Source organism: Chenopodium quinoa, unplaced genomic scaffold (assembly GCF_001683475.1).
Source record: "Chenopodium quinoa cultivar QQ74 unplaced genomic scaffold, ASM168347v1, whole genome shotgun sequence".
Lineage (NCBI taxonomy): Eukaryota > Viridiplantae > Streptophyta > Magnoliopsida > Caryophyllales > Amaranthaceae > Chenopodium > Chenopodium quinoa.
In genome coordinates this window covers 1,423,154-1,435,351 of record NW_018743955.1, presented here as the reverse complement: position 1 = coordinate 1,435,351, position 12,198 = coordinate 1,423,154, and the positions used below count along the sequence as shown (strand labels likewise).

Below are 12,198 nucleotides of genomic sequence, written 5' to 3'. Positions count from 1 at the left end.
AGTTGTTACCTATTAAAAATTAATTAGCATTTTGTTTTTTTTTTTTAAAGGATTTGAGTGGGAAATATTTTCATGAAATAACGCTACGTGTACAACTTTGAAAAAAGATGGCATCAGCGATTGCTACTTTAGTATTAGTTATAGAAGGTTAAACGTGGTTTAAGAGGTAAAAGTGACGTCATGGATGGTTTTAAGTTGAGTCTGGTAGTAAAATCAAATTTTTAAATTTTTTTGTGGTAGTAGCTCACAAGTTTTTTAATTCACAATAGTAATTTTCAAAATGACATTGTTACGCGATAGTAATTGGCAAATTTTCTTATTATTTTTTACAATTATTCCTAAAACTAGGAGTTCCTATGTGCGGGCTAGCGTTTCAAGAAGAGTTATTGCAATTAGTCCTTATGTCTTGTGTCGGTTTGCGTACTATTTTATTATAAACTAGGGTGTTTTGCGTGCGCTTCGCGCGCGTTACTAATTGGAATTTTAGGGTGTAATTGTTGTCTTGAGTGCGGCAATGTGGGTTTTTTTTCCTCAAATACGTAATGAGTTTAAAAAGAAATTTTATATCCGGGTGCTAGTTACATATGTGTCTAAAGTAGTATTGAGCATGGTTATTGTTTTAAAAAAATTGATAATAATGTTTTTGGTAAGGGGAAAAAATGAAGTTTTCTATTGATTTTCCCAATTATCATGCCCCTCTCCTAAGCTAATTGCCCTATTATCTAAAGTGATTCCTTAAGTGCTCTCTTGATTTTCTTATGTGATTTCTTTTCTTAAGTGATATTTATTTTTGAGTGATCTTTCTTCTTTATTGAAAATTCTTTAGTGATATCTCTCTTGATGTCGTTTTAGCATTTAGTAACTCTTTTTCCTAAGCTAATTTCTTTTTTAAGTGGTCTTTGTTAAGTTGTCTCTATTTTTTCATGTTAAGTGATCTTTCTTAAGTGGTATATCTCAATGATCTTTTTGTTAAGTGGCTTCTTTCTCTTTTTCTCTCTTTAGATTATTCCCTTGATTTTCTTAATCTTTTGTGTGGTCTCTTTTTCTCTCGCATTTTATTAAGCCTTTTTTCTAAGATAATTACATTTTCATAAGCTAATTGTCCTAACTTTCTTAGGTCATGGGTCTTTCCTTAAGTTGTCTCTCTCACTCATGGTTTCTTTCTCTCCCTCTCCTAAACTAATTACCCTAAGTTTCTCTCTAAACTAATTGTCCTGAGTTTCTCCTAAACTAATTGCCCTGATTTTCTTAAGTTATCATTCTTTTTTTAGTGATGTTTCTTCTTGGGTGATCTTTCTTTATCTTGAGTGATTTTTCTTCTTAAAGTGATATTTCTTAAGTGGTTTCTCTTTCTTGTTAGCATTTAAGCTTTTTTCTAAGCTAATCTTACTTATTTTCACAAGTGATTTTTTAAAAGTGGTCCTCCTCTTTTTGTCAAGGGATTTTTCTTAATTGGTTTATCTCAAATAATATTTCTTAAATGTTCTCTCACTTTCTTTATGTTTCTCTTTCTCACTCTCTCATGTGTTATTTTGTAATTGATCTCTCTCTTTCTCTCTCTCATTGATCTTTCTTCAGAATTTAACTTGAGAAAATGTGATTAGCTTAATTGGTCCAATGAACCTTTTCCTAAGCTAATAACTCTTATTTTCTTAAGTGAACTTTCTCTCTCTAATAATAGTAATCACGGAATCCCTTGCCATAGATGGATATTTAACTCAAAGTTCTACAACAATAACTTCCAAATAAAACATTTAATAAAGAACACAAAATAAATTGATAGGTAGAAGCAAGATAAATTGATGGATCATTTACTTACTTTGACATCATCACCTGCAATACTGAAAATTAATATTTGTGACCCTAAGAAAGAAATGAGTTAACATTATCAGTTTATAATCCTACATATTACATCTCATAATCATCAATTGTAATCTAAATTGATATTAAAAAATGTAACAAGAACAAACCTGCACACAACTCACACATCTCAACATTTGTGTGTTATCTTTCCAAAAATAATTCAGACTATGCTGGCCAAATTGCCAAAGACAATCAAATTAAAAAGAAACACCAAAGCACACACTTTGCTAATAGTTTTAGACTGCTTCATGAGATCGAACAGCTTGCTAACCAAGACACTAAATATTAAAATCGAGTGAACATGTGGTTGCTAAAATTTTCGGTGGTCTGATGATGGTCAGAATCTCCTTTGCTACAGCGTATTAGGTAGTGCACTGTCCAATATGGATCAATCACCTGCACCCAAAATCAAACCCCACAATAAATTTCCGAAAATTAGTACATTCCTAAGAAATTTGTCAAAGTAATTAGGGCTCAAAGCTTGAATGTTCTCATTGATCTCCCATCATATATGTAGAGTACATAGTTTCCTAAGATAACATCACAAGATATTCTAAGAATTATCTTGAGTTAATTAAGGCTATAATTAAGGAAACTAACTTAGATGATAATAATGAATAATATTCTCCTAATCTTTCCTAACACCCCCCTCAAGTTGGAGCGGGTGGAGTGAAGACGCCCAACTTGGGAAGGAGATGTTCAAATTGCGATTTGCCCAATGCTTTGGTGAAGATATCGGCCAATTGAACATGAGTAGGAACATAGGAGGGATCAATGATTCCATCTATGATAACATCTCGAACAAAGTGACAATCAACTTCAATATGCTTTGTTCGTTCGTGAAACACCGGGTTTTTAGCAATATGTAATGCAGACTGACTATCGCAGAACAATTTAATAGCTTTGGGATGATGTACACCTAAGCTCGAAAGGAGACCCTTCAACCACTTTAATTCACAAGTGAAGGCATACATGGAACGACACTCTGCATCTGCCGAACTAGTAGCCACAGTTGGTTGCTTTTTGGTCTTCCAAGAAATAGGTGAGAGGCCTAGAAACACCAGCCATCCTGTCAAAGATCTGCGTGTCAAGGGGCATGCAGCCCAATCTGAATCACACCAACCCTGCAGAGTTAGGTCACTGTCAGAACGTAACAAAATCCCTTGACCCGGAGTACTTTTTAGATACCTAAAAACTCGCAGAGCTGCTTCCCAGTGTTCTTTCCTTGGTTCCTGCATGAACTGAGATAAAATATGAACCGAATCGGCTAAATCCGGCCTAGTGACTGCAAGGTAGATCAACCTGCCAACAAGTCTGCGATAAGATTCAGGATCAGAAAGTACAGGACCACTTGCTAGACCAAGTTTGTGGTTTTGTACCATAGGAAAATCGGCGGGCTTGGAACCTAATAATCCTGCTTCTTAAATAATGTCAAGAGTATATTTTCTCTGACACAAAAACAAACCAGAAGAACTACGGGCAACCTCTATACCCAAAAATTATTTCAGAGTGCCAAGATCCTTCATATGAAAACAGTCACTGAGATATGCCTTGAATGCCCTTAGAGCAGCGGAATTATTCCCAGAGATAATTAGATCATCAACATACACAAACACATAAATTTGTGTGTGACAATTAGTGTAAGTAAACAAAGAATAATCTGAGTATGACTGGAAGAAACCATATGCCTTCAAAGCAGAAGTAAGTTTTGCAAACCAGCATCGAGGAGCCTGAATTTCATTTTGCATTGATTTTCTCCAACCTGCGTCCTTCATAGCCTCCTTAAAAGACCTTGGCTCTTTGCCAGAAGTAATAGCTGCAATAAAATTTCGGTAATATGGAGAAAAACTCACAATTAATATAATGCGCTATAGGATAAGGAGTACCTGAGGGATGCGTTGGAGATGGAGTGTTAGGAGATGAAGATGATGGACTATTAGTGAGGACCGTGTGAGTCACATAATCCCGGTGTCGAACATTGGGAAACTTCTCACGCATACCCCGACCCAATTTCTCTTCTTGAGCTGCTGTTTGGGGTTGATTTAAAGGGGTGGCGCTGCTTGAGGTGTGCACTGAAGATGTTGGAGAAGTGGCAGGAGGCTGCCGCGGTTGAGCAGGGGCAGCAAGCTCACGTGGCTGCTGATCCGTGAGCTGCTGTGTGGGAGGAACAGCAAGCTCCGCAGCCTCCCTGCGGTGAGCACTTGTATGCCGCGGGGGGCTTGCGGAGGAGTCTGCTTCCTTTGGTGTATGTGGGGAAAGCACTACTAATTCTTCCCCATTAAATAATGTAGCATTATTTTCAACTTGCACCTCATTACCCAAGTTACAATTAGCTTGATTTTCCAAAGGGACATCAATAAAATCGAAATCTACAGGAATATTCATGGGCACAATTTTTTCAGGTACGATATTGGATGAGGTCGGATCAAGAAATGGAAAAACATCCTCGAAAAATTTAACATCTTGCGACACAAAAAAATCTTTCGATTCAAGATCAAATAAATTCCAACCTTTCTTCCCAAAGGGATAACCCACAAACACACACTTACGACTCCAACTAGCAAATTTGTCTCCCTTAGTTTTCTGATTATGGGCAAAACAAAGACACCCAAAGGTACGAATAGTAGTGTAAGATGGAGGAGAGCCAAATAAAATTTCGTTGGGGGTTTTATTTTGCAAAAGAGGAGAGGGAGTACGATTAATTAAATGGGCAGCAGCTAAAACACTCTCCCCCCAAAAATAAATCGGAAAATTAGCCTGAAAACGCAAAGCCCTCCCTACATTGAGAATGTGTTTATGTTTCCTCTCTACCCTACCATTTTGTTGCGGGGTTCCGACACATGAGGTTTGAAATAATATGTCAGTTGCATTGAAAAACTCACGCAAACAATTAAATTCTGTGCCATTATCACTTTGAACAATTTTAATTATTTGAGAGAATTGTCTATCAACCATTGCCACAAAAGACATAAACATACGAAACACCTCAGTTTTATCAATAAGCAAATATATCCAAACAGCACATGAAAAATCATCCACTATTGTCAAGAAATAACGAGCACCACAAGACGATGCATGCCTATAAGAACCCCACAAATCACAATGTATCTTTTCAAAAATTCTAGTAGTTTTATTCTCACTAATGGGAAAACTATCTCTAGGGTGTTTAGAACGAAAACAAACTTCACATGCTTTATTTAAACGACCCTTACAATTTTGAACGGGAGAGAGAAGCTTAATAACTTTTTTCGAAGGATGACCTAAACGCTTGTGCCACAGTTCTAGCAATTCAGACGACTCAGAAGTAGCCACATGTTGCACGGAAGCCCTTCTTTCGAAGTAAAATAGTCCATCTCGCCTAACACTCGTTCCAATCAGCTCCTTCGACTGGTCCTGTATAGCACACATATTTGAGTGAAATTGGACAGTATAATTTGTATCATCAATTAACTGAGATACCGAAATTAAATTGCAACGTAAATCAGGAACAAATAGCACATGAGTAAGAATGATTTTTGATGATAATCGAACCGAGCCTTCCTTTGTGGCATAAACAGTTTTGCCATTCGGAAGACCACCGGGCAATTAGAGATGGGTTGAGTATCAAAAAGCCACTTGTCACAACAAGTAACATGTCTAGAAGCACCGGTATCCACTATCCACAATGCATTATCAAACTCACCATTCAATCGGTCATCGGGGACCTTTGTGTTACCAATAAACCCGGCAATTGCCTTCCATTGATCCGCGGTGAACATTTGCGAAGAAGTGGCAGCAATATCCGCATTGTTTGGCTGAGATGTAGACCCGGCAACAGTTGCATTTGCTCGAGCCTGCCCACGACCCTTGGTCCCTGCCTTCCCTCGCTTCGAAGGGTTTGGCCACCACTCCGGAAAGCCCTTCAATTCAAAGCAGCTCGAGACTAGATGTCCTGTTTTCTTGCAGTGAGAACAGAGCATAGCAGCCCTGTCAGATTTGTTCTCGGAAGCACCTGGTTTCGGCTTCCCTTGATTTGTTCGGAGAGCGAACCCCACCACATCAGGTGGCTGCACGTCTGGAACTTGAGTAGAGGTACGAATGCGTTCGTCTTGCGTGATCAATTGATATGCCCTGTCTAGAGTAGGCAACGGGTCTTGGGATAGAATGTTGGTGCGAGTTGAAGCATAAAAATCGGTGTACAACCCCATCAGAAATTCGTGAAGACGAGCAGTATCCCGATGCTTCTCATGCTCGATGCCTGCTGTACACTTATCACAACAAGAGCAAGTGATAAGAGGTTCATGGTTGTTCAATTCTTCCCACAACGCTGTCAATTTACCAAAATACGAAGCCACGGTCATAGCCTTCGATTGCTCACATCGTGCAATTGAGGACTTCAATTGTTGAATCCTTGGACCATTAACAACCGCAAAACGCATCTTTAGAGTGTCCCATAGTCGTTTCGCATCCTTGTACTTCGAAAGAGTGCTCTTCACTTCGGGGTCTATTGTGTTCATAAGCCATGAAATTAACATGGCATGGATTGTGTTCCAATCCGTTTGAGTACACGGAGAGGAAGGTGTGGTGATGGTTCCATCAAGAAAGACAAATTTCCGACGTGCCTCCAACGCAGTTTGTATATCCCCTGCCCATTCATCGTAATTTTCGCCACGAAGTCGGGTCGGAGTAATGAAGAGAAATATCTACCGGAGCAGGCGCTATTCGAGAACAATTAGCCGAAATGAAGTCATCAGGTCTGTCATGGGGACCGAGATAGTACGGGGAAGTAATGTCTATACGCGGTGGTGGAGGCGGTGGTGTATCATCACCAGGCATGGTCGGTGTTTATGGCTCTCTGTTTTTTTTTTTTTTTTTTTTTTTTTTTTTGATGATTAAGTTACCTCGGCGACTGATACCATGTCAAAGTAATTAGGGCTCAAAGCTTGAATGTTCTCATTGATCTCCCATCATATATGTAGAGTACATAGTTTCCTAAGATAGCATCACAAGATATTCTAAGAATTATCTTGAGTTAATTAAGGCTATAATTAAGGAAACTAACTTAGATGATAATAATGAATAATATTCTCCTAATCTTTCCTAACAAAATTTCAATAATCTAATAATTTTTCACACCCTAAAACATCTTAAACTCACAAATTACTTAATACAAATATACCCCAGAAAGTAAATTTAACAATTCTACCAGTAAATATATCATCTCACGTTCTGATAATTACGATTACTAACAAAATTTCTCAGCCGAAAAGGAATTATTTGTTTTTTCGCCCAAAATTTCGCTATCTCCTCAAATTTCTCCAGATTTGTAAAACCCCAAATAAGAAATATGGGTGAATTATAAATGATAAAGTTTTTCTTCTCACGCGCCGTCGCCGCACTCAATACAAGAATTTTGTGTAACCTTGATCTGTTTTCGAAGCTCATCAACCTAAAAAACAAGAAGATAAAAAGGAAAAAAAAAAAAAAATCAAAAACCAAGGATCTGAGAAAAACCCTAGAAAATAGAGAACGAAATTAGGGATTGAAATGGGGTAAAATTACAAACAAATTGAAATAATTACTCATTAAATATACACCTTGTGACGGATCGTATGAAAGAGAGAGAGAGATGAGCATGGTGAGATACTTCCAGAATTAAAGATCACTCGCCGCCATTAGGAAGAAGATTGAGGTCGACATCATCGGAAGAGTTGATGAGAAATCCGACAGAATTGGGAGAAGAATTCCTTCTCTAAGCAATTATGGGCGACTGTGGTTGTGTTCTTCATGAGTGTCGTTGGTGAGATAAGGAAGAAGGACGAGATTGAGAAGAGGAGAGAGAACATAGAAGTTTGTCTGTGTGATGAAGGATGAGAGAGGAAAGAGATGTGTACATAGAGGTGAATGGGAATTTTGTCTTTTTCATTGCAAAATAATTGGAGGGCAAAATAGGAAGACCGCTGTAGATAAGGAAACCAAAGGCAAAATACAGGAGTGAAATCGTCCGGCCACTGTTCATAAGGATTCCAACCTTTGAGCAATTCTAATTTGTGTTCCCTCGCTTTTATAGGGTAGGGATACTTGTATATACATGTGATTAATGTGTCGAATGTTGTGTATCTTTTCAATGTTCTAAACGGGGATGCCCCACTTTCTCATAGTGAATAAATCAACAACTTTTTAACTATAGTGGACTCCACAATTGAATAAAGTTGAATAAAGTTGTTGGTTTATTTATGAAAATGCTATGTGAGAAACAAATTTTGTTTCTCAATATGAGAAAGAGGGAATTTCTCTTTCTAAACTTTAGCAACCTACTTTAGTATAATTAGACCCTATTCACCTCACCTTACAAAAATAACATTCAGTAAAAATAATTTCAATTCAGTAAAATTAATTTTAGTTCAGTAAAAATAAGTTTAGTTCTGCACGCAAAAATAATTTTAGTACAGTAAAAATAATTTCATTTCAATAAAAATCAGTAAACTTAAAGAAGAAATATAATACCATTTTAGTTAAAATAATTTCAGTTCAGCAAAAATAAATTCAGTTCAGTAAAATTAATTTCAGTTTAATAAAAATAACTTCATTTCAGCTAAAATAATTTCATTTCAGTAAAAATAATTTCAATTCAGCAAAAATAAGGTGAAGTGAACGAGGCCTTAGTAAGGGAATTGTGAAAAAAAAATTGTGTTCTAGAAATACAAATGTTTGATATATTTAAAGTACGAGTACATAATAAGATGAATCAATTAAACGTAAAATGATTAATATCACACGTCTATATTTTACTTGTATTTTGTATTATTAGAATTAATTTAAAGTCTTTATTATACTAAATACAAACTCTTATACGTGACTTGTCACATCGTGTGACTAGCTGGGGTTACTTTGTTAGTGTTGTAGGAGTTAATTCGTCAGTGTTTTAAGGATTACTCGATTTTGGTTGGTGTTATAGGGTTACTTGATAGCGTGATATGGCTTAAGTACACTCTTCAACACTATTATTGGGGTTTTTTCCTCAACATTTCCTTTTTTAACTTCTTATACATACCCCTATGTTTATTTTCTTTATATTTTTGAACAGATTATCGAGGTTACTTCATTGTATTTTTTACAACGATATTATTGCAAGTTATATATTTTTTTATTTTTACTATATATATATATATATATATATATATATATATATATATATATATATATGATAGATTGATAACACAATATGTGCACGATTAAAGTAGTATAACATCCATTCTGCATACCAAAAGCTTTTAGCAGTTAACATCTTTATTGCAGCTTAATTATTACCTTTATCATCTTTATTTTACTCAATAATTTGCACTTATCTCTTCGTCTAATGCAAAATTTAGAACACTAAATACTGTCATATGATCTTGTAATGCTTTGCCGCTTTGTAGTATCAATTTCTTAAGCACATTTTTTTTTAATTTATTTATTTTTTTTAAAAAAAAAAAAAAAAAGTAGTTATTGAGTGTAAAAATGTGTAACTAAATAGTTTGAAGGATAAAATTGAAAACATACAATTCATAAGAGTAATTGAGGATAAATGTGTAACTAAACATTTTGAAGGGTAGAATTGAAAGCACACTATTCATAAGGGTAAAGAAGATATATATTAATAATAGATACAATTAATAATAAATACTTGTATAAAATTCTTGTATAAATACTTATATATGTATTAATACTAATAAATATGTATTTTTATAATGTATATATACTCTAAAAATGTATGAGGTATTTAAACCATTCAAACCACACCACCAACTCCTTCATTGTAACTTCAAACCATGCTTTAATAATGGCAACAACCTGATCTCTTCCTCTTACCTTCCATTTTCATTATTTTTTTTTTGCTCTCTCTCCCCCCTTAACAATGCAAGGCCTAAACCTCTTAAGAAACAAAGCTCAAACTCTCGAAACCCTAAACTCTGATTGAGTTGCAGTTACAATGAAAATATTCAACGTTTTTTACAAGAATAGATTTCCCTCCCTCTCTTTGACGATGATGGTGGGAATTCGACAGAGGGGTTGTGGTGAGTGATAACAAAATTGTAGGTGAAGCTGAAAATAGAAGTGGAGACTAGAGAGTGGGGAGGTAAATTGTGGTGGTATTTCTAAATTATGGTGACAGACTGACAGTGTGAAGATGGTTGATAACATGGATGTAGTAAAGAACAACACGCATTGATTGAGGTGAAAAGGCAAGAGGGATGGTAAATGAGGGTATGATATTTTCTTTTACGTTGAAATTAAACGATAAGGATAAATAAGGAAAAGTATAGTGTAAAATTTGCCAAAGAAGGAAAAATGTCAAGTAAAAAGAATTTTTTCAAAAAGGAACACGGATAAACTAATACTAGATTAACTGACAAAGGAAGTATGGAATTTGAAATTCTATTAGGTAGTGTTTGAATATAATCATTTTAATTTGAAATGCTTCATTTCAAATCTGACATTTAAATACAGAAATTGAATTCCAAATTCTTTGTTTGGAAAAATTTAAGAATTTTAAATCAAACATTTCAAAGCTAGTATTTTGTTTGAAAAAAATGAACTTCCAATATTGAAATTAATTTTCAGGATTTCAACTTTCTCACTCATTTATCCATTTATTTCCTCATAAACTCTTAAAATTTCACCTACACATCTTGTCTAACTTTTAGATAACATCTTGTAATCAGAAGATCAAGAATAATTACGTTAGTCAAGCTGCATGCGGAGGATGGCAATAATGGTGGAAATAGCGATCGAAGTTATATAAAGTTGTGGTGTTGGTGGTTGTGCAGTAGAAGTTGTAGGGAAGGTGCAACGAGAGTTATACAGTGACATAGAAGAAGAGCCAATTGTAATTTAGACAGCGGGAGAAATCAGGAACGACAGTATTACCAGCGAGCGGCGTAACGATGGCTGAAGAAATAGAAATTAGAGATTTGAGGAGAGAGAAAATGGTAAGTGTTAAGGAGTGAGAAGTGCTAGAGGGAAGAAGTATAGAATCATAAAGATTAGAATTCGAAATGAAATCTTACCATATGTAAAATTTGAAATTCTTGAATCTACACAGTAATTAAGAGTGTTAAGGATTTGGATGAAATCCAATTCCAAATTCTTCCATTTGTCAAACACTCCATTGTAGGAGTTTATAGGTACTATAAAGCGGAAAAATCATGAATCATATTCATAAAGCACCTAATCCCGAGATCGCATGCATAACACACAAGACACATAATCATACCTTTGAAGCGTGAATTCCACAAAGCTATTTGACAGGAAAATCAGGGAGAGAATAGAGCCCCAAGCGTTGCTCCTCTACTTGGTCCACGGGATTCTAATGAGCCGTCCACCAATAGATTGGTAAAGTGAAGGGAAGAACCACGATCACCACCTTTAACGAACAATCGACCACCACCACGAACCACCACCGGCGCCGAGGAGGAGGATAGAGCCGTGAGAGTTTGAGAGAGTTGGCTTCGTGTTTGCTAATTCGAGTTTGTTTAAACTGATCACTGAATACTATTGTAAAAACCCTAGACACTTGTCTATTTATAATTCCATTATAATTAGACTAAGTCACGAAGCCCAAAAACCCTTCTAAACCTCCCTATGGCTAACCACCTAGAGTGACTTGGCCCGTGATGGGCCTCGTCCTCTAATGCTCAATATAGGCCCTTTGTGTGATCGCATAGGATCCGTCCATTGGGCTTTGACCTATTATACTAGCCCAAAGATCGTTAGTACGTCTAGTTATGACATAACGACGACCCAAATGTACGAACTTAATTATCTCCATAATTTGATCCACTTATATATTTAGTAATTGCACACGACAAAGACATAATTCCTTTATCCAATTCCTCAAATTCCAATATTTGAAATGAAATCTTATATCCAAACACATCATTTTAATTACTAAAGCGAATCCGTGTAAATGTACGAGATATTATGTAGAAGTTTTTCATAAAGTTATTGGTATTGATAGTTATTTGTTTATTTTTGTAATGATTTAGTATTAGATTCAAATATCAGACATTTGATTATTTTTAATTTACTAATTGATTTTAAATGGTAAGAACAACCGCAATAAACTCAAGGATATAATCTTTTATCAAATTCAAAATTTATACCAAGTCTTATTTTGATTTATTGAAATGAGCTGAACTGAATGGAGCTGAACTAAACTGAACTAAGTTGAATATTTTGTGAAAGAAGGAAATTAAAAAGTAAATTGAATTGAAAAATAAGCGAAAGAGAACATGCCTTAATTAAATAATTAATTTTTTTTTTTTTTTTTTTTTTACAAAAGGAAGAGGAAAATCCAATTTTTGTACTATT

General features: G+C 35.3%; 1 protein-coding gene across 2 annotated transcripts; it reads right to left on the bottom strand.

Annotated features, from left to right (window-relative positions):
* Window positions 1-4,568: 4,568 nt before the first annotated feature.
* On the bottom strand, window positions 4,569-7,806 carry LOC110689158. Of its 2 annotated transcripts, XM_021865887.1 has the most exons (4): window positions 7,440-7,801; window positions 6,590-7,291; window positions 5,546-6,537; window positions 4,569-5,256 (listed from the first exon to the last, which is right to left on the bottom strand). In XM_021865887.1, exons 2-4 carry the CDS (start codon window positions 6,676-6,678, stop codon window positions 5,222-5,224), a joined length of 1,116 nt encoding a protein of 371 aa, XP_021721579.1. In that variant the 5' UTR covers window positions 6,679-7,291; window positions 7,440-7,801; the 3' UTR covers window positions 4,569-5,221. The 2 variants fall into 2 exon arrangements, with proteins under 2 accessions (XP_021721579.1, XP_021721578.1); XM_021865886.1 differs by lacking the exon at window positions 4,569-5,256 and having other exon boundaries at window positions 5,265-6,537; window positions 7,440-7,806.
* Window positions 7,807-12,198: the final 4,392 nt, after the last annotated feature.

Excerpts from the sequence above, each read along its gene's own strand:
- LOC110689158 (XM_021865886.1), bottom strand. The coding sequence starts at position 6,678 with ATGCCTGGTGATGATACACCACCGCCTCCACCACCGCGTATAGACATT. Across the intron at positions 6,538-6,589 it reads CCCCATGACAGACCTGATGA|CTTCATTACTCCGACCCGAC; the intron begins CTTCATTTCGGC and ends GTAGATATTTCT.